General features: G+C 42.3%; 3 protein-coding genes across 3 annotated transcripts in view; 2 read left to right on the forward strand and 1 right to left on the reverse strand.

Annotated features, from left to right (window-relative positions):
- The first annotated feature begins 2455 nt into the window (after nucleotides 1–2455).
- The window catches only part of SLC25A45 (solute carrier family 25 member 45), a 67428-nt gene continuing 48224 nt past the window's right edge, over nucleotides 2456–21659 (forward strand). Inside the window, exon 1 of the mRNA XM_066582967.1 lies at nucleotides 2456–2578. The gene's annotated coding sequence lies outside the window, so the exon portion shown is untranslated. The remainder of the gene's footprint in view (nucleotides 2579–21659) is intronic.
- The window catches only part of LOC136582150 (solute carrier family 25 member 45-like), an 81614-nt gene continuing 62465 nt past the window's right edge, over nucleotides 2511–21659 (forward strand). The window contains exon 1 of the mRNA XM_066582971.1: nucleotides 2511–2578. The gene's annotated coding sequence lies outside the window, so the exon portion shown is untranslated. The remainder of the gene's footprint in view (nucleotides 2579–21659) is intronic.
- Nucleotides 6485–17882, reverse strand: LOC136582149 (sulfotransferase 1 family member D1-like). Its single transcript, XM_066582968.1, has 8 exons — nucleotides 17865–17882; nucleotides 16244–16392; nucleotides 15848–15973; nucleotides 14299–14396; nucleotides 13416–13542; nucleotides 13238–13332; nucleotides 10125–10305; nucleotides 6485–6858 (listed from the first exon to the last, which is right to left on the reverse strand). Exons 2-8 carry the CDS (start codon nucleotides 16380–16382, stop codon nucleotides 6746–6748), a joined length of 879 nt encoding a protein of 292 aa, XP_066439065.1. The 5' UTR covers nucleotides 16383–16392; nucleotides 17865–17882; the 3' UTR covers nucleotides 6485–6745.

Below are 21659 nucleotides of genomic sequence, written 5' to 3' on the forward strand. Positions count from 1 at the left end.
GGAACTCGCTACGGGGCCAGCATATAAAGATACTGTCAGACAATATCACCGCGGTCGCCCATATACGACACCAAGGGGGCACAAGATCTCCCACCCTGCAAAACATCGCACAGAAAATTTTCCACTGGGCAGAGGGCCGTATCCTCTCGATCACGGCAACCCACTTGAAGGGGACGCTAAACCAAAAAGCGGACTTTCTGAGCAGGAGGCAAATAGACCCAGGAGAATGGTCTCTCTCCCTGGAAGCATTCAGAATCCTGACCAACCAGTGGGGGACCCCACAATTGGACCTGTTCGCAACCAGGGAAAATGCCAAAGTAAGCAACTTCTCCCTCCGGCCAGGAGATCGTCCGACAGCAGTAGACGCCCTAAGCCAAGACTGGGGAGAGGGGCTGGCTTACGCCTTTCCTCCTATACCGTTGATCCCCAGAGTCTTACAACATTTCAGAACCCAGGTATGCACACTAATCCTGGTGACCCCCTTCTGGCCCAAGAGAAGCTGGTTCGGTCTTCTAGCAACATTGAGCGTCCAGGACCCAGTCACCTTTCCTACCTGGACAGATCTTCTATCGCAGGGGCCACTGAACCATCCGAGCCTAGACAAGCTCCTCTTAACAGCATGGCTCTTGAGGAATCCTCACTAAATGAGAAGGGATTGTCAGAGAGAGTAGTAGAAACGTTAATGTCCAGCAGAAAAAAGACGACCCACCTTATCTACCAGAAAGTTTGGAGAAGGTTTTCCTCATGGAGACAGGGAAGGGATCGCAGGGATTCTATCCCGGCCATCCCTCTAATCTTAGAATTCTTGCAGGAGGGCCTAGAGATGGGCCTCTCTCCAAGCACCCTGAAGGTCCAGGTCGCAGCCCTTAGCGCCATATGTGACACAAAGTTCGCAGACAACAGATGGGTCAACAGGTTCCTAGCAGCAGCAACTAGATTATGGCCTAGGCCCATAAATCTTTTTTCCAGACTGGAACCTTAATTGGGCTCTAAGGGCCATGACAACGGTACCATTCGAGCCGATCGAAGCACTACCCATAAAAATGCTTACTATCAAGACCATTTTCTTAGTAGCCATCACCTCCACAAGACGGGTTAGTGAGCTGCAGGCCTTGTCCATTCGCCACCCGTTCCTGAAAATCTCGGACACCAAATTAGTATTTAAAACGGGCCCGGCGTTTATGCCAAAAGTAGTATCACATTTTCATAGGTCCCAAGACATAATAATCCCCTCATTTTTTAGTAAACCTAAAAACGAGGAAGAAAAAACCCTAAGCTGCCTGGACGTTAGGAGAACAGTCCTAGGCTACATAGAGGCGACAAGCCACTGAAGGCGGGACGACAACCTGTTCATCCAGTTCAGTGGCCCAAATAAAGGGAGCAAAGCAGCGAAAAGCTCCATAGCCAGGTGGATCCGCCTAGCCATCATAGAGTCCTATAAGGCCCTCGGGAAGAAAATCCCTTTAGCTCTTAAAGCCCATTCTACAAGGGCAGTAGCATCCTCATGGGCCGAACATAGCTCGGCTTCGGTCGAGCAGATATGCAAAGCCGCAGTCTGGAAGAAACCCCACACGTTCGTTAAACACTATAGGGTAAAAGTGCAGCAAGTGCTTTCAATATTTTGTTTTCATTTTTTTACTGTTCTAAAAGTTTTATTAAACCATTTTGCATGTTTTTTTTAGTCTTCACAGGGGACTTGAACTTGTGATCACTTGAACACTTGTGCTATATACTGCAATACTTTAGTATTGTACATAGTAATTTTTAATGCTCAATATTAAACTCTGCCATGCATTGTACCCCTAGGAGACTTCACTTGGGTTTGGGTTGCCATGATAACCCACAAGACACCCTGTGGTTGTGCCCTGGGGAGCAAAGGGGTGCACATGGTCTGCTGGCTGTATATACAGATGGTCAGTTTGAACATGGTATCTTAACAGCTATCTTCTATGATTTGGAACTAACTCCAATTGCAGCATTTGAAGGCAGCTATCAGCTGTGAAAAATAGCTGACATCTGCCAGGAATGGAGATTTGGCTCCTGAGCGCACTCCATTTACCCTTTGTAATCACATGACATACTGTATATTCACCTGATGCACTCTAGAAGGGGTTAAGTTATTTCAATGTCCTTTAATTAACTCAGATTGCCCTATTAACTTGAAAATGAGTTTTATAAACCAGGCATGTCATCTGAATAATAAAATAGGTGAGAAGAAGTGAAATTCAATTTACATATTTGAAATGGAAAAAAATTACAGCTGTGTGCACCAATGAATGAATTCCTAACATCCTTGTTAGAAATGTTCAAATATACTGTTTTATATTTGCAAACTAGAGTTATGTCAGAAAGCTTGTGAAAGCTCAACTAATCCTGATTTCTGGCGAACTTGTTTTCGAGCCTTCTCTGTTTGGTCTTGCCGTCAGGCAGTCTGAAAGAATGTTCCTGTAAGCACAAAACATTCTTTGGGCATGCTCCATGAACAGAAAGCAGAGCTTCAATCGGAATTTCGGGAAGCAAGAACTACTTCTATGTAAACACAACTTCTGTATACAGATGATTTAACAGACACGGAAAGGTAATAATCACAAATGCAATAATACATACTGCAATGCTGTCTGTGTTTAGCTTTCCTGTTTAGCATATTGAATATTGAGGCCTACTAGTCTGAATGTAACATATACTTGTGTATGTAGAACAAACAAGTAGCATACATATTGATACAGAGTATAGGAAATCAAACATGGCTAAATAGTAACATCTTGGTAACATCCCCTTAAAGGGCCAGCAAACCTGTGAATGAATAAAGACAAAAAACAGAAGAAAAGTTCACATTTGTCAGCCTGCAAGGGTTTCTGAAATCTCCTGAAACAAACAGTTTGTTACGTTTGTGCAGTCCATGAGAACAGCGCCCTACACGATCATCATATATTTAGAACTAGAGTGAAGGATATGCATTCAAAACCGGACACAGAGATCATGAAACAAGAGCCAGTTGTCTTATCACCTGAGGATGGAAGGGGTTACACCAAATGTAAACAGAACATAATTCACACAAGGCGTCTGCGCACCTACAGACGGAAACGCAGAAAGCGGCCAAATACTTACCAATGTACTAATATTAAGAGGCAGATAAAATTACTAATACAACATATTGGTTAATATTTTGGCCACAAGCCCACATCAAGGGTCCTCGTTATCTTGTGAGTTACTACCATAACTAAGAGCCACAAGAAAAGGGAACTCTGCCTAAAAGCGGGGTAATCGTCTTAATAAGAACAGCCCCACACAGGAACCTGACTCGCCCAAGATGGAAATGTGGTAAGAGGCAGGAAACACAAGAGAGTGACAGCAAATACAAACACCGCAACTACAAATAGGACATAGTTCACACCAAGCATCTGCACACCTACAGACAAAGAGGGAATTCAGGCAGGGGGAGCACCGAAGAGAACCTCATGCATGCATACATACATTGAACAGAACATAGTTCGAGAATCCACACCTACAGACTTAAAGGGGCTAAAGTGTCAGACATCACCCACTTGACGGAGTAGGGATTATGATGTCAGACATCACCAATCTGACAGAGTAAAGACAACTGATGTTTGGAATCACACCTGATAGAAAGGTAAAGGATCAGGGGGCCCCAGACCATGCAAACAGGGAAATCAGGTTTCCAGACCATCTTCAGGGAGTACGGGAGAATGACTCAAACTAACCTCAACTCAAACTAGATAGTTCCAGACAGCATGCATGATTACAATCACCAGTGCTGCAAGAGGAGATAGAGTTATAGTAACCAGCACCCTCTAGCAAGAGGGGCTGGTATTTATGTACACAGACCCATAGTGATTAGCTGGCTGAAGCAATCCACACTCAAGTACTTCAAGCCCCAGGAGCACAACAAGACACAGTCTTGCAAGAATTTGGGCAGAAGAAGCCTGGATCCATGTCCTATGCATTTTGACTTATGACCAATTAAGCTTTGATTAAAGAGAACTTGTCACTATGACAGATTTCCTTAAGAAATTATAACGATGCCATAATAGAGTTAAAGTAGTGTGTTCAATTGCAATGACTATTACCCTCAACTGTAAAAAAACACAAGGCTTGGAAAGAGCCACTTTGTGGTTCTTTGAACTCAGTTAACATGCCCCATGCTAGTGCTGTCTGCTGGCTTCTATCAACCATTCTGTACTGTCTCTGAAGCCTTTGACACTTGGTGTCAGATTAGTGGGCACAATTGTACCAACTAGTATAGCCTAATTAGGAAATCAAGCTAGGTTCACTTTAAAGTGTCAGTGCTTTAGGGTGGCTTTACATGGGATGACTTAAATTGCATTTGGAAAGTCTTAAGACCCTTTAACATTTTTTTACATTTTCTCTTCTTGTGGTCCCAAGTTTTCCCCTTCATTCTCCACTCAGTACCCCATAATGACAAAGTGAAAATGGACTGTTAGAAATCTTTGTAAATTAAAAAAATGAAAAACTAACATGCATTGATATAAGTATTCAGATCCTTCGGTATGACACCTGAAATTTAGCTCTCGGGGCCTCCTATTTCTCTTGATCATCCTTTGAGATGTTTCTACACCTTGATTGGAGTCACGTGGTAAATTCAGTTGATTGGACATAATTAAAAAAAACACACCCCTTTCTATATAAAGTCTCACAGCTCACAATGCATATCAGAGCCAAACCAAACCATGAGGAGGAAAGAACTGCCTGTAGAGCTCCGAGATGGGATCACGTGGAGGGCGGCACAGATCTTGAAAAGGCTACAAATATATATATATTGTGCTGCACTGAAAGTTCCCCAAAACACAGCAACCTCCATAATTCTTAACTGGGAGAAGTTTGAAACAACTAGAACTCTTTCTAGAGCTGGCCGACCCACCAAACTAAGTAATCAGGGGAGAAGGGCCTTGGTAAGAGAGGTAATTAAGAACCCAATGGTTACTCTGGCTGAGCTTCATAGAACCTGTGTGCAAATGAGAGAAGCTTCCAAAAATCAACCATCACTGCAGCACTCCACCAATCTGGGCTTTATGGCAGAGTGGCTAGAAAGAAGCCTCTCCTCAGTAAAAGACACATGAAAGCCTGCATGGAGTTTTCCAAAAATCAAATGTCTGGAGGAACCTGGCACTGCTCAGCACTGGCACATGCCCAATATCATCCCTAGGGTAAAACGTGGTGGCAGCATAAGGCTGTTAGGGTGCTTTTCAGCCGCTGGGACAGCGAGACTGGTCAGGGTTGATGGAAAGTTGAATGGAGCAAAGTACAGAGTTCTTCTTAATCAAAACTTGATCCATAACGCAAAGGACCTCAGACTGGGCAGAAGGTTCACCTTCCCACCAGCCAATGACCCTGAGCACACAGCTAAAACAACACAGGAATGGTTTAGGGACAACTCTGTGAATGTCCTTGAGTGGCCCAGTCAGAGACCTGACTTGAACAATCGAACATCTCTGGAGAGACCTGAAATGCCTGTCCACAGACGACCCCCATCCAACCTGACACAGCTTGAGAGAATCTGCAGAGAGGAATGGCAGAAAATCCCCAAATCCAGGTATGCAAACCTTGTGGCATCAGACCCAAGAAGACTGGAGGCTGTAATCACTGCCAAAGGTGCTTGAACCGAGTACTGAATGCAGGGTGTGAATACTTATGTCAATGCAACATGTTAGAAATCTTTGTAAATTAAAACAAAATGAAAAACTAACATTCTGTTTTCACTTTGTCATTATGGGATATTGAGTGCAGAACATAACAAAATGTAAAACAAAGTGAAATGGTGTGAAGACTTCCACATGCATTGTATGTGCTCAACAGCCATCCCAGCGATTATCGCTCCTGTGCTTTCATACAGGAACAATAATGGTTAAGTCAATGGAGGCAGAGAACTCTTCATAGATGAGCGAATATTTATTTACATCAGCAGATAGTCTCTTGGCTTTCAGATGAGCTCATTTGCCCTGTTGGGTTCCATGTTTGCACAAGACAACAGTTGCCCATAATCTCTCTTTTGAGTGATTACTTGTGCGACTATCGTGTAAAGCCACCCTTACTAATGCTGTATTGCATTGTAGAATGCCAAGAAGAGGAAGGTTACTGCTGTTGCAGATTAGTCAACTATCATATGTTGTCCAGCCAAAATGCCGTAAACATATGGAAACCTGTTGAAGTGGAGAGAACAAAGTTTGTAGCTTTGGACTCTGTTTCAGTAATGAAAGTATATAGAGCTGTCCAGGGTTCCATCTGAATGTTGTTTACGGCAAGTCAGACAGAACCCTCTGACTGGAAGGCTGGACGGGGTCTGAATGAGGTGTGAATTTAAGCTAAGAAAAGTATATCCTTATACATTAAAGTATGCAATGACAGTTATACAAAACAATCTTATGTATTAAGATTTTTAAGCATTTTTATTTGATCAAAATGTATATTGGAGTGTGTAGTTTGATTTCACATTTATTACGTAAGACATTTAAAACACTGTTTAAATGAATACAGTGATGTACTGATACAAGACTAGAACATCGGCAAAATCTTTACAGATTCAGTGCAAAATGAAGTGAATATGGCAGTGATTGGGGAGATCACAGTGAATCGTGTAATCAGAACTAACGCCTGTGGGGGTGGTTTAAAGTTTGTGAACAGACCTTAATTTTCCATGGAAATAGCACCACCATGCGTACGAAAAAAACAGCCTCCAGTAGATGCATTGAATCCATTGGATTATTTTTTAAATCTCACTCCTGAAGTGAAGCCTTGTGTCTGACATCTTCCTCTTGTATTCTTCGTCAAACTTTTCATTCTGAGCAACAGTGAAATGGTTCTTCCAGTCCCCAGCAATACCTTAATTAGAGCAAAACATTTCATTGTCATCATTTTCATGAGAATCGGTCAGCAGATTCATACTGCCTAAACCATGGACAGCCTGAAATATTGTCAGATGCTCTCTTTTCGGGTTTTACCCTTAAAATGCTGCGATGTTTCAGAGAAAACATAGGTTTAAAAAGTGCTGAGCTTGGCGACAAGTGTTCACAGGGTGGATCCCTTGCTTTCCTCTCCTCCGGCTTAGCTTGATTGACAAGTTTCTCGTTATTGGTTTATACAAGCCAATTTATCGTTTGAATGAGCGAACAATTTCAGAGTTCCCTTGGTCGCTCTTGCATTCTGTTTATACAGGCAGACGCTTGTGGTCGCCCTCATCCACTCCCGGCTTGACTACTGCAACTCGCTACTCATCGGCCTACCCCGCACTAGACTCGCTCCACTCCAATCCATACTAAATGCAGCAGTTAGGCTCATTTTTCTATCCAGTCGTTACTCAGGTGCCTCTGCATTATGCCAGTCACTGCATTGGCTGCCCATCCACTGCAGAACTAAATTTAAACTTCTCTACCTCACCCACATGTGCCGCGCCAGCATACATCGCCTCCCTCCTGTCAGTACACTACCCAGCCCGCTCACTCTGATCCGCTAACACACTCAGACTAAACACCCCTGTAATACGAACCTTACATGCTCGCCTACAGGACTTTACCAGAGCAGCACCCATCCTCTGGAACGCTGTACCCCAAGGCATCCGGACAATTCCCGATGCATGAAATTTCAGACGTGCCTTAAAAACGCACCTCTTCAGGGAAGCATACCAAATCTCCTGACCTCCCTATGGCGCCCCACCCTGTTTTGCCTTCTAATAACTGATTTCCACATGAAATCCCCTATTGCCTGTGTTCTCCATGCCCTTCTCCCCCCCCCCTGCTCCTCCTGTACCACCCCCAACCCAGTTGTTTCAAACTGAATGTACCTCACATTGTAATTGTTGGATTATTTTGCATTTATCCATGCCTGAAAGCGCTGTGGAATAAGTTGGCGCTATACAAATAAAGATTATTATTATTAGATACATCGTTGGCTCGTTCAAACGAGAAATCGTTCTGTTCACATTCGCAGTAAGTGAATGAGAACGACTGAATGATCAGTATTTTAACAGAATAAGTGAACGAGCCAACGATGATTTTTATTTCTGCATAAAATGAACGACGAACAAAAAGCAAACGATTACACTGGTCAACAAAATAAAACTTTTTTTGCTCATCATGAACAAAAATACATTGTTTCTAGATTAACTTTTCATGCTGATTAGAGATGAGCGAGTATACTCGCTAAGACACATTACTCGAGCGAGTAGTGCCTAAGCCGAGTATCTCCCCGCTCGTCTCTAAAGATTCTTGGGCCGGCGCGGGTGACAGGTGAGTTGGAGCGAGGAGGGGGTGCGGGGGGGGGGGGGGGGGGAGGGAGAGAGAGATCTCCCCTCCGTTCCTCCCCGCCCGCCGCCGGCCCCCGAATCTTTAGAGAAGAGCGGCAAGATACTCGGCTAAGGCACTACTCGCTTGAGTAATGTGCCTTAGCGAGTATACTCGCTCATCTCTAATGCTGATTCCAAATATGCATTCTGTTTTCTCCTACCACGTTCAGTTTGGGCAGTATGACCACCTCTGTTTTTTACCGATATGTATATTTCAGAATGTACCAGGAATGGAATCATTCCAAAGTGCACCCGAGTAACACAGATCGCGCACATTTATCATCAAGTCAATCCATTTTTATTCAGATTATAGTTTTACCATTAAAATCGCTGTGAATATGATTTTCTTTTGTACACTTTGTCTGGAACATCCAGTGGTAATCCGCCATCATGCTTTCATTCCAGAATCCTTGGTAGCAATTTTCCACCTGTTAAATATCTTGCTGAAACCACTTGCCTTGCTCATATCTCACTGCTCAAAGGTTTTCAGGAATTTCGTTTAAATGATTTTTTTAACAATTGTTCCTTTTACAAGAACCCTAATGCAATAGGTTATCAATATAAGGGCTCATTCACACGAGCGCTGTTTTAGCGCATTAGAGGCGCGTGGAAACCACTGATTTCCTATAGAAGTGTTCACATGAAGGAATTTTAGACGCTCTCAATTCTCGCAATCAGTGATAGGACATGCGACTGCAAAGCTCACATCTAAGGTCCGTGGTGCGAGAAAAGATGGAATCTGAGTCTGACCTATCTTTGGTGTTTGTTTTTCATAGACTCCTATGGGAGCTGGATAACATGCACCACGCACCTCAGTTCGTGTGAACGGGCTGATTAAAACAGCTGGAATTCACCTGTTCACGTGATCTTAGTGCCTTATAGAAGCACTCTTATCATGCGCCTCTAATGCGCTAAAGCCGCGCTCGTGTGAAGGAGACGTTAGAATGTATTCACACTGGCAATTTTCTCGCATGGAAATAGAACCCATTACTTGCAATGATTTTATTTACACGCATGATTTTTTTTCTCGTAGCAATGCTGTGAGATAGAAACATTGCAGCATGTCCTATTTTTGGGGTAATATCGGCCATTATTTCCTATCACACTTGCATGCAGATGCAATTTTCATGCAAGTGCGATGCAATTTTTTATCTTTCCTACTGAAATTGCATCCAATTTTCTTGCACGTGAAAAACACACATGAAAATAGCATGCAATGTGTTTTTCTCACAAAATGCAATGCAATCAAGAGAAAAGTGCAGGTTTACAAGCGTGATATTGATCTGAGTTTCTCAGACCGATATCGGTCTTACCCCCATGAACCCTAAAAATACGTTTAGACTAAACACAACACAAAGAACCATTCTACTAAAGTGTGCACCTAGCCTACAACTGCCACTATTTGTATTAGGCCAGGTTCACATCAAACTCAGAGCTTCCATGAAAGGAGTAAGTTGGCACTATACAAAGAAAGATTATTATTATTCCCTTCGGAGCCTCCGACGCAGGTTCAACTGAAAATTCCTTTGGTAAAATGCCAGTCGGAATGGCGATTCCGGTATGTTTGTTGTTTGGGTCTGAGGACAAAGTCTTAGCAAAAGCCTAGGGACGTTAGCTGAATTAGCATGCCTCGTCCACCACTATATCTCTGCTGTGGTTGATTTCAGTTTGTAAATATACATTTACCCCCAAAGAGCCCATCAACTCCTTAGCAACTATCTACTAAGCTACACTATACTTTACAATTACAGTGGATTCTGCATTACTTATACAACTATAAAATGTGTGATATTAATGTAACTCTTACCTTTTCTCATGAAGGAAGTTGTAGACTGGTCTAGCAATTCATTGGGTATGGTTTTATAATTGGCCATGTCATTGGTTTTCATGATGTCAAAAGAGGTGTGGTAAGCAATCTTTTCCACAATATCATCACTCATGTCCTTTTCCAAGAAATGCAGCATCTTCCTAATTTCTCTCTTCGGATCCTATAGAGGACACAACATTCAGCTGAAAATCATGGCAATAGTTCACATTTTGATCGATTAGTAGTTGAATAGTCAATAATTGGGATTTCTAAAAAAAAAATCACTGTGAGGAACACTTAGCAGACAAAGGATGCGGCTAACCTGATTCTATTAGGGGATATAGATGTTAGAAGGAACTCCTCGTTGGACCTGAACCATCTATGTATTCCATGGTCAGCCATTTATTTGATGAGTAATGCTGGTCAGATGAAGGTTCCTCTAGTGATAACAGTCAACAACCAGTGATTTGTGAAGGCGGACCTCTGGCAATCTGCTGATTACCTGGCTGCTTTCTGTTTAAAAAGGGGTTGCCTATATTAGATGACCCCCTGTAAAAATCCCCTGCTGGGGAATTTTGACGTGCACCAGGGACCTATGGTGCACGCATGTCCTATGTTTTGCAGGTACGTGCGTTTGCACGCTTGTAAAACACGGACATGGGAACACACCATAGGGAACCAATGCTTCTAGTAGGCACGTGTTTTTGTGCGCACAATTGTATGTTTGAATCCACACTTAATAGCATAAAATGTTAAAGGGGTTGTTTGACTTAAATTTTTTATATGGTCTTGGTCCCCATTTGCCCAAAACTATATAGAAGCAATATACTCAACATAGAGCCAGAGCACCATTTCAGTACTTTGGCGCCTTGGCATCTGACAGGCAATGTCACCAGATCTTCCAGCCTGGTGTCATCCCATAAACTTGTTATAAAGACTTCTAATGTAGACGCCCCAAGCAAATGTATGGAACATCAATGATGACATCCCTGTCGGGTCCCCTTTTGGCTGCAGTGGTCATGTGGGTAAATAACTAAGGGTAAACAAAAAATCGGAGGTCCGCAGCGACAGCAGGAAAAAAAAGCAAAGCAGTGGGAAGGTGACTTTTTAAAATATATGACTCATCTCTCCACTGCCACTAGTGTTTTAGTCCTCAGAAAGCCCCTTTCAGTAACTTTGTAAATCCTAACATACTAACTCTAAATGTTAAAGCCATTATTACATGATGTCCTCTAACAAAACAGCACAAAGTGCCTCTTAACTTATTCAAACCTTCCAGCAACTGCACAGATGGTCTTCTCCTGTCAGATGGCATCTTTCAGCTGTTTATAATCCTGGAGCTCCCCCTATTGACAGGTGCCGTACATGCCAAAGCTCCCTCTAGTGGCTAGCAGACACTACTACACACCAGAATCGGCTGTGTTATCTGATATGCGGTACCCAATTTTGAAGATCTCCCTCTGGTATCCCATGACACCTATTGAATAAGGCTCCTGTTTTGGTACCTGAGATTGTCTATTCGCTTGTGACTTCACATCTGACTTGCTGCTTGTGACTTTAATCCTTTCCTGTTTTCCATCTTTAAACCTGATCTTGTAACCCTGACCTTGACTTTATTTGACATATTCTCTTGAACTCCGATCTAAGTCAGCTTCTTCAAACTCTCTAACCTCATTAAAGAGGTTGTACCAAGATCACAAGTTATCCCCAATACACCGGATAGGGGATAACTTGCTGATTGGTGGGGTCTCACTGCTGAGACCCCTACCAGTCCAGAGAATGAGGGTCCTATGTAGAGATTGGTAGGGCTGGAAAAAAACAAAAAAATTGGGAAAAAAACAGTTTTTTTTCTAAAGCCATTTTTATGTCATATAGTTTGAATAGCATGTAATAGATATATTATTTATCATTGGAAAAGAACATATGCTACACACTTTTTTTATTTCATTTTTTCTGGAAAAAAAGTGGCTTCAGTAAAAAAAAAATTTCCGTTTTTTTTCCAGGCCTTCCCATCTCAAGTCCTGTGTCTCCCGTTCTCCTAGCTGCAGGCTTACTGCACCCCCAGCAGTGAAGAGGAGACTGAATGAAGCATTGTCATGTAAGTGCTCTGATGCTCCATTCATTTTCAATGGGACTGCAAAAAAAACGGCAAACTCTAGGGTATTTTCGTCAGCCCCATTAAAACGAATGGAGTGCTGACTGCACATGCTCATCCAACACTCCATTAATTCTGACGTCACTTCCGGGAGGAGAAGTGATCCCTGCAGTAACAGACAGGGCCCCAAAATTCTTGAGATTGGTAGGGCACTCAGCAGTGAGATCCCCACCAATTAGCAAGCTGTCCTGTGAATAGGGGATAACTTGAGATCTTGGTACAACGTGGTGGATTTGCCGCAAAATTTATGTGTGGACACTCGTCAGGGAAATTATGTGGCATTTACAGTAGCAGCAAAGTGGATGAGATTTTGAAAATCTTGCCCACAAGCTATGGAAATAATCAGCAGTGGAATTCAGTTTGTCAATGTCAATTTATGTAAATTTTATTGCCGTTTCTGCTGCGGAATTCACTTCTTCTCAATGAGGCAGTGAATTCCTCACAGGAATACACGAGAAAACCTGCTTCAAACTCCACACCACATGGTGCAGATTCCGACGCAGGCTTTCTGCTGCTGATCTACGGCGCACCACCCACTGCAAATGAGCCCCCCCATGTGTGGACCTGGCCTTATGGGTTCAGACAAGGAGACCAGTTAGACATAGCACCTCGACACTGCCAGCATTAACGCTAAACTGGTGAAAAGAAACCATACATGTCCTGTTGGGTTCCTGACATGCCCTAATTAAAGAGCAGAATTTCATAAGTAAAGATCTATTGGGTAATTGTCCCAAAAATATTTTCTGGATTTGTCAATAACCATAAACAAAAAATATATTTCTGCCCCAGCTCCTGCTGACCGCCTTGCTTTTGAGTAACTGCAACCACTCTCATACTGCTCTTGCAACTGCTCAAATGTGAGGATTGCATGAATACATGAACTGTAATTTCTGAACAATTGAATCTAAAATGACAACAATTTGTGTGTATTGTATGTAGGAATTAATGTTGGCTTTACCTCTTTCATATCTTCATAGAATAAATACAGGATATTGTGGTCATTCCTCTTTTCCCACCAGCCTTTTACATGTTCATACCAAGAACCATAGCTGACTAAAGCAAAATAATAACTGTCAGGTTGGATACACTTATATATTTTATGATGCCTTGTTGTATAATCACCACCTTGTTCTTACCATTTCCTTCCATGTAGTTGTCTAGGAATACACCCCAAGGTCCTGGATCAGGCATTGCTTTCACAATTTGGTGGAAGAAAAAATATGATACCGCCACGTCTTTGGCATTTCTCGCAACATAAATAACCTGTTACGAAACAAATACAATATATTGATATGTAGTGCAAATTAAATGGGTTGTTCATGATGAGTCCAGAATGATAGTATAGCAGCAATAAGGCCAGGCTCACATGGTTGTAAGCAGAAAACACCTCAGTATTTTACAGCTGGGGGCTCTGGAATGTGTTGGATTCAGCACTTCCAGTTTTACCATTATTTGGTTCCTTGGATGGAGCCGAACAAAGGAATAATATAGTGCCAATGTGAACAAGCCCTTGCACAAAATCTTTGCTTATATCTCTGATTTCATACATCATATTAAAAGAGAGTAACCACTTTAATACACAAGACAATCAGATATGCACAGGAATTCAGAGGATAGGTTTTCTTCTGTATGTGCCTAGATCAATATTATACCATACTCAGAGGCGTAACTTGAAACTTCTGGGCCCCAATGCAAAACCTGTAACGGGGCCCCCAACTATAATGCTTTATTAATAGTACTGGGCTCCCTATATGGAGAAGAGGGGCCTTATGGGCCCCCAAGGCTCCTGGGCCCGTGTGCTCCTGCATCCCATATAGTTACGCCCCTGACCATACTCTGTGCTCACCTTAAACCATCTATTGCTTCCTTGGCAGCTTTTTACCAGATAGGACCTTCTTTACCAAACTACTTTTATACCCAAATAGTGTGCAGTGAGATTTCAGTCCAAAATTAGTAGCAACACAAATTAATCACTATCCGATTTAAAATACCATGGCTGATCTTGGAATATATGGCTACCTTTGCATTTTTTTCCCAAAAAGAGTTTGGCATCATATGAATGGGAAGATGTGTTTTCAATAGTCTTGGTGATGGTGCGACAGCAAGTTGTTCCACACCTGTTAAAATAAACAAGATTTATGATACATTTATGTAATATGATGTATCCTAATGATACAGATATTGGGGAGATGTTTAAATCTACAACAAGCAAAAAAACAGGAGGAATCAATCGATCAGGTTTATTTTCCGGTCTCGAAAAAAATGGAATTATTGGGGTTCTTTTGCCATTCTTGCCATCAAAAATACTGGCGCTTGATCCAACAGACCTGGCAGAGTTGTCACCTAAATGGAAGTCATAACATGAACATGAATCGAGCCTGGTTCTCACTTATGGCTGTCAGCTTAATGCTTTGCACAAGATTTTTAAATAAATATCTATTAGCACAATTGTTATCCTATATATCTCAGTATATTCTAAAAAAGTTGGTATTGCTACCAGAAAAAAAACCAAAATAACCTTGTATACTGTAGATGATAACTTTTAATTGTTAACACAAAGAAATGATGTTAGCAGTAAGCTTTTGAGACTACTTAGGTCTTTTCATCAGGCATGGTATGACAAGGGATCTGAAGAAACACACACACATTATATATATTGTGAGGGATTAGCGTTTAGGGGCAGTAGCAGCGTGGGCATCCGCGGCCAGAGACAGTGACACCGGGCAACAATGTTCTTTAGTCCAGGCTTTGCCTGGGTTTATTGCAGCAGAAACAAAACCAAAACGGAAATAAACACCTGCTCGTCTGAGCACTCACTATACATATGCTTGTTCCTGACTACTCACTGTCAGAATACTTCTTGCTTGCTGCACACAGCCAGTCCGGTCCTCAGACCTGTGGAGGTCTCACCACACCCTCCTGGGTGTTGAGGTTAGGGGCGTCACCCTGTCAACCTCGCCTTTTGGCTCTCTCAGCCCACACGCTGGGCTAGCGCTCCTTGCTCCACAGAGCCCTCTCTCTGGCTCTCAGCCAGATGCTCTCTCTCTAACTCTGACCTGCAGGCCCAGGCTTTATAAGGCCTGGTACCAGCCTCACCTGGTACGTGGGAGTGGCCATCCCACCCTTCGCTTTGACCACTCCAGGAAAAGCTGGCCCGAACTATGCGGCTTGGAGCCACTTACCAAACTACAACGTGTCAGTAACATAGCGTTACTGACACAGAAATGCTGGCTTCCTCCACCGAGCCCAGGCCGCTCGGTGGCACGTATCCACCCTCCAGCACTTTGTCAGTCACTGTCTCACAATATATATATATATATATATATATATATATATATATATATATATATATATATATATATATATATATATATATATATATATATATATCAAAAACGCAGAGACAGGGCATGAAAAATTGACATTTCAAAAAACAGAATAACAAAATGAGTTTGTAGAGTAAATCCTTAATTCGTTCACAAATAAGAGTGTGAGAGTTTTACTTTCTAGCAATAACCATTTTTCCTGCTGGCTAACACAGGATCAAACTTTTTTCTCCATTCATTACCTGTAGGCATTCCAGGAATTCGAGCTTCTAGATATGGTACACGGTTATATATAGTATCTCGACGGCATTTTTCAAGGTCTCCTCCAGCATAAATCATGTCAACAATTTCACTTGCCCATGTAGTCCCTAAAAAACATAATGCATCAGGATTAACATCTATGTAGTTGAATTCTATGGGGTATCTGCAAAAAAACAGATATAAGAATGGTGGTCAAATGTTCATAAATCAGGAATTTACAAATATTTAGCAATATAAAGTGGCACAGCCAATTCAAGCAATAGGATTGGTTACTGTGACTTTTACTGCTGAACATGCTGCATGTATATTATATGTAATTATATGTGTGAGATACATTATTATTACTATTTAAGTTATGGTTTTGTCAGTTGTGTTACCTGCTTTAGGATATGTTGAAATAACCAAATCATCAGATTTGGCCTGAAATTGCTCCACAGTTTCCCAGTTTTCAGCTATTTCAATAGCCATTGGAACTCCATGTAGTGGAACCAGTTTCTGAAGTGTAGGGATGTCCATTGCTTTTATTCTGAGGGAAGGAAAAACAACTCTTATAAATTCTATTGTCCCATATAGCAATATTGACATTTTTACCCTAGTGACAGCAAAACACAAGCATCTAAACATTTTAAAATTAACCCTCTTTTCCCCATGTACTGACTAGTTATGTCTTGTTATTGCATAGCACATGACAATAGAACATGAATAGACACTTTACAGGGAACTTTTCACCACCATCTTACCCCTAAAACGGGTCCACAGGGAATGGAAAATCAATTACTCTAATTCATTCTATTTCTCTAATGAGCCCTTCTACTTCCCAAATTAGGTTCCAAGGCTGCCTTATGCCATATGTAAATCAACACAGAATAGTCATTTGGTAGAGATGATATAAGATGATCAAAAATATTTCTTTAGGCATCTTTCAGATGGTGGCATTGGAGTCCACATTTTACATGAGTATTTATAAGCCAAAGATGGCTTTCACATGAGTGAAATGCAAATATGCGCCTGTATTAAAGTGGCTTTCTGGGCAAATCAACAGTTGATCAGCTAGGGTACTCCACTTGGGCCCCCGGTTGATCAGCTGACTCACTGTCAGCGCCACAACACACAGTTAAAGAGCGGAAGCAGTTAAATCCCTGTGTAATGGCTGTTACTTGTAAGTACAGGCTGGGGTCTCATTGAAATCAATCACAGCTGCGCCTGCAATTATGAGTGCTAGCCACTACACAGTGGTCAGAGCTAACTGCTTCTGCTCGAATCCCTTTGTGTTTTGGCGCTAACAGCAGATGCCAAATCAGCTGGTTGTCCAGGGTCCCAAGTGTCGGACCCCAGTTGATCTACTATTGATGAGCTATCCTGAGGATAGGTCATCAATAGGATTAATGTGGAAAACACCTATTAGGACAAGTGTACTAATTGGCACGGCCACTGGTCTACTGACTTACCCTCAGAGGATGATAGAGAGCTCATCTAGATTTAATATTCCATAAAAGGGTTGTACTAACAAGGCAATCCCTGTTCATGTGTTATGTCTTCTAAACGACCATACTTAGGAATTCAGACAGAACTCAGATGGCATTGCAGAACTCAGGAACTCAGACAGAATACAGACACTGAGAAACAGATTGACAGAGCACTGAACAGGATTATGAATAACACCAGAGACTAGACACCAGAACAGACAGACTATGTGACGGAACTGACAGACCACAGAACAGGATTGCAAATAGCAAACTTTATTAGAGTATATGAGCTTCATAGAGTGGGGTCCCTGCTCAGTTCACTTCAATGGGATTGCCAGAGATAGCAAAAATGGCTAACTCTGCGGTTCCCATTGAATTGAATGGGAGAATGCATGGCCACTCGCTACCATTCTCTTTGGGCCAAACGGCGGCTAGGTTGTAAGTAACAACCCCTTTAATTTATTGGTAAAGCTAAACAAGAATTTTTTGTGGAATATATTAATGGGGTTTGCTCAGTAAGACAAATACTCACCAAAGTGAAGCATTCACTCCCTTGTCTATCTGAGCAGTGAGTAAAAACATGCTTGACTGCCTTGTTTAAATGCCATGGAAATTTGAGGCCTCTGTTTTGCTTGTTTGTTTATTACAGTCTTTTATTTTATTGTGCGCAGTCTTAGTTATATAGGAAGGAACTGGTTTATCTCTGAACACCTGTACTAATATTTTGAGCATGGTAACCAAATACTAATTTGAAACTAACAAAATAAAAAGAGTCCTGTTCTAGTGAAGTAAGGTCTTGTCATGACAACATGTATTTTAATGTTTTTCGCCAGTTTACGTTTAGTACTGGCACAGAGTATAACAGGACATCTATTATTCACCATGGACTGTGGACTTATTAATAGTGGATCTGCAGGTCACAGCCCTCTAATGGCCATCTTAATGTGGTTATTCGGAGATCAATAGAAGAGGCTGTGCCAAATTGAGATCAAAGAGAGTAGTCAAACAAGACCTTGGTGAGGTACCTGAGTATACAAACATAAGAAAAACTACTACAAGAGTGCTGGAATTAATGGGACCTAATACTCTGGCATCTATTTATGTGCAGGAAGAGGTTTATAAAGGCTGTTCAATGGGATTAGGTATTATGTGATGTCAGAAGGCGGTCTTGGAGATAGTATCACACGCTGGCCACTAGGGGGAACTCTGGCATGTAGTACTATGTGCAGCCACTAGAGGGACCTTCGGCTTGTAATACCATGTACCATCACCAAAGGGAGCTTCAGTGTTAGGCCTTAGTCAGACGGGCGTTTTTCCGCTCGATTTGCGGATCGCATGACGGATGCGCATCCGCAAATCGCGTGACCGGTGCCCGAAAATCGCCCAAAAATCTGCTCCTAGCCACGTTTCATTAGAAATGGGCAGGAGCTGTCCAGCGCATTGCATTCAAAGGAGCCGGCAATACAGCCGGCTCCATTGAAAGCAATGCGCTGCGGGCAAGTGTGGGATGAATTGTCGGGAAGGGCTTAAATATATAAGCCCTTCCCTGCAATTCATCCAGAAAAGTGTTAAAATAAAAAAAATATATATACTCACCTGCTCCCGGCAGCCGGAGTTCCGCGCGGCCGGCCTGCAGTGGGTGTGAAGGGGGTGTGAGTGAGAGCTGCCTCTGATTGGCTCAGCGCTGAGCCAATCAGGGGGCAGGTCTGACTCACACCCCCTTCACACCCACTGCAGGCCGGCCGCGCGGAACTCCGGCTGCCGGGAGCAGGTGAGTATATATATTTTTTTTATTTTAACACTTTTCTGGATGAATTGCAGGGAAGAGCTTATATATTTAAGCCCTTCCCGACAATTCATCCCGCGCACGCCGGCAGCCCATTGCTTTCAATGGAATCGGCTGTATTGCCGGCTCTATTGAATTCAATGGGCAAACATCGTTCTTCTCTGCCACAGCTGTTACAGCTGTGGCAGAGAAGAAGGATTTGTCTTCTATATGTTCTCAATGGGGTCGGCGCTGCTGCCGCCGGCCACATTGAGCGCATATAAAGAAGAGAACAGAAATCGCAGATCGCAGATAGGTGCGATCTGCGATTTCTGTTCTATAATTTATCGGACGAGCGCATAAAAAACGCTCATGTGTCCGATACCATTGCAAAGCAATGGTTTCAAAAAATCGCTGGACGCATGCGCATGCGCAAATCACGCGAAAAAACGCCCATCTGACTAAGGCCTTAGAAAGATGATGTTAGACAGAAGAGGAGTGCCTGCCCAGGTACAGAAAAATGTTGGCCCCAGTAAGTAGGCACTTGGCACTATTTTATTACAGTAACTAAGGCTCCTTTTAGAAAAGACGATTCTCGTTTGCAGGAGTGAATGGACGAGTGATGTCACCACTAGCTCATTCGCTCTTGTACAGCCTGTTTAGACAGGCAGATTCATTGTTGACTTGTTCAATAAGAATCTCTTAATATCGTTCAGTCTTTCACATAAGCGAATACATCTACAATTTGTCAGAGAGTCTTCCTAGCACAGTTCAGGATCTTTCAATCTAGAAGAGGCTCTTCTGCATCTGAACCTCGCAGGCCACATAAAGTGGCGATATGGGCCGCATTCAGCCCGCGGGCGTTAAGTTTGACACATCTGCTGTAGTGTATTAGCATAAATTTCATGATAACTTTTTTGTTGTGATTGGGCCATAACAAATTTGTGGAATTTTATGCAGAAGTTAACACAGATCTGTTGCAGATCCACTTCAAAATCCACACCAAACGGAGCAGATTTTGACTGCACCAAATCTGCTTCATGTGAACATACCCTTTTAAACAACCTGTTCTCTTTCAGCATTTCCCCGCACTCATATTGCTTTTGCCTTTCACCTGCATATGCTTTGACTTAGCTCACCGTATAACAAACCAAAGTCCAATCGTTCTCTCTTGGAATTATGAGTGAGCATTCAAACTGGCCGAGGCTTTATTGTTACATTTACTGGGATATTAAATATATATAGTTTATGTTTTAGTACTTTTGTACAATAAAAGGACTTTTTATTGGAGGCCATTTCTTTTTGCGCGTTTTGTAGGGCATGTTGTAGTTTCCGTTGGCACTATTTTTGCATACAGAAGACTTCTTGCTTCACTTTTATTGATTTGCTTCTGGAGGGGGGAACAAGGAACAGGAATGCTGTCACTGTTCCTTTTTTTAATGTCATTTGTCATGCTAATGTGTTCATTTCATTGTTTCCTCATACAGCACATAACTGCAATAACGATTATACATGTATTTTTGAAATGTTTTTCAGAATATAGTATTTTATAAGGGGAAAGTTTTCTATTTTTTCCACTTTTTTCAATAAACTTTATTGATTTTTTTCACTGCCATTAGGGCATTGTAAAAAAAATCAAGCAACTAGCAGAATTTGGCAAAATCAAATGAAACTTTCTGTGAGAAAGAGCTAGCTATATGTCGAAACGTAGCAACTATCTGTATGGAGGAATAAAGCTTAAAGTTTTTATTGGATCTATCCATGCTGCCGCAGGTTCCATTTTTTACTGCATTTGAAACTTTCCGTGTGATTGTAATGTTGATATAAGTAAGTGATTGCAATTTTAGAGCCACACTGAACACTTGAAGGGAGGCTCTAGTACACTGTTGTACAGCCTCTACCTTGGATAAAAAATGTGATATGGGTGGGCATGGAGGCTCTAGCACAATGTTGTACCACCTCTAGCTTGGATACAGGATGTGATACATGTGGGCATGGAGGCTCTAGTACCCTGTTGTACTGCCTCTAGCTTTAATGCAAGATGTGATACAGGTGGGAATGGAGGCTCTAGTGCCCTGTTGTATTGCCTCTAGCTTTAATGCAAGATGTGATACAGGTGGGCATGGAGGTATACAGGTTCTATATGGTATCCTCCAGCATATCCGTCCACATTTGCTGTGACTCAGCCTGTAGATTATGCAAACTCATAGGCTGTTGAAGTTGGCATCCCAGATAGTCCCATACATGTTCTACTGGTTTTAAAAATCTGGTGACCAGGCAGCCACAGAAGGGTGACAATATTGTGGAGACATTCCTGTGACCCCCTTGTGTGAAGCTGAGCATTTTCCTGTTGGAAAATGCCTCTTGGAAGCCGCCATGAGCGAAACACATGTGGCTGCAGGATGTCCTAAACATATCACCGTGCTGTCATTGTCTCTCGTACGACTGCAAGGGGTGACCGACTGTCATATGCGATGGCACCCCAGACCATCACACCAGCAGGGGGCAGTGTAGTGCTCCACAGCAAAGGCAGGATTGAGGTGCTCATCCCAAGGTCTCCAG

This window comes from Eleutherodactylus coqui, chromosome 11 (assembly GCF_035609145.1).
Source record: "Eleutherodactylus coqui strain aEleCoq1 chromosome 11, aEleCoq1.hap1, whole genome shotgun sequence".
NCBI lineage: Eukaryota > Metazoa > Chordata > Amphibia > Anura > Eleutherodactylidae > Eleutherodactylus > Eleutherodactylus coqui.

Bases quoted from the DNA above. Each gene is read 5' to 3' on its own strand.
- LOC136582149 (XM_066582968.1), bottom strand. From the start codon at position 16,382: ATGGACATCCCTACACTTCAGAAACTGGTTCCACTACATGGAGTTCCA. The intron at 13,543-14,298 runs GTAGCCATATAT...GTTTCGTAACAG, and splicing joins TTTGGGAAAAAAATGCAAAG to GTTATTTATGTTGCGAGAAA. The intron at 10,306-13,237 runs GTAAAGCCAACA...TGTCCTCTATAG, and splicing joins TCTATGAAGATATGAAAGAG to GATCCGAAGAGAGAAATTAG.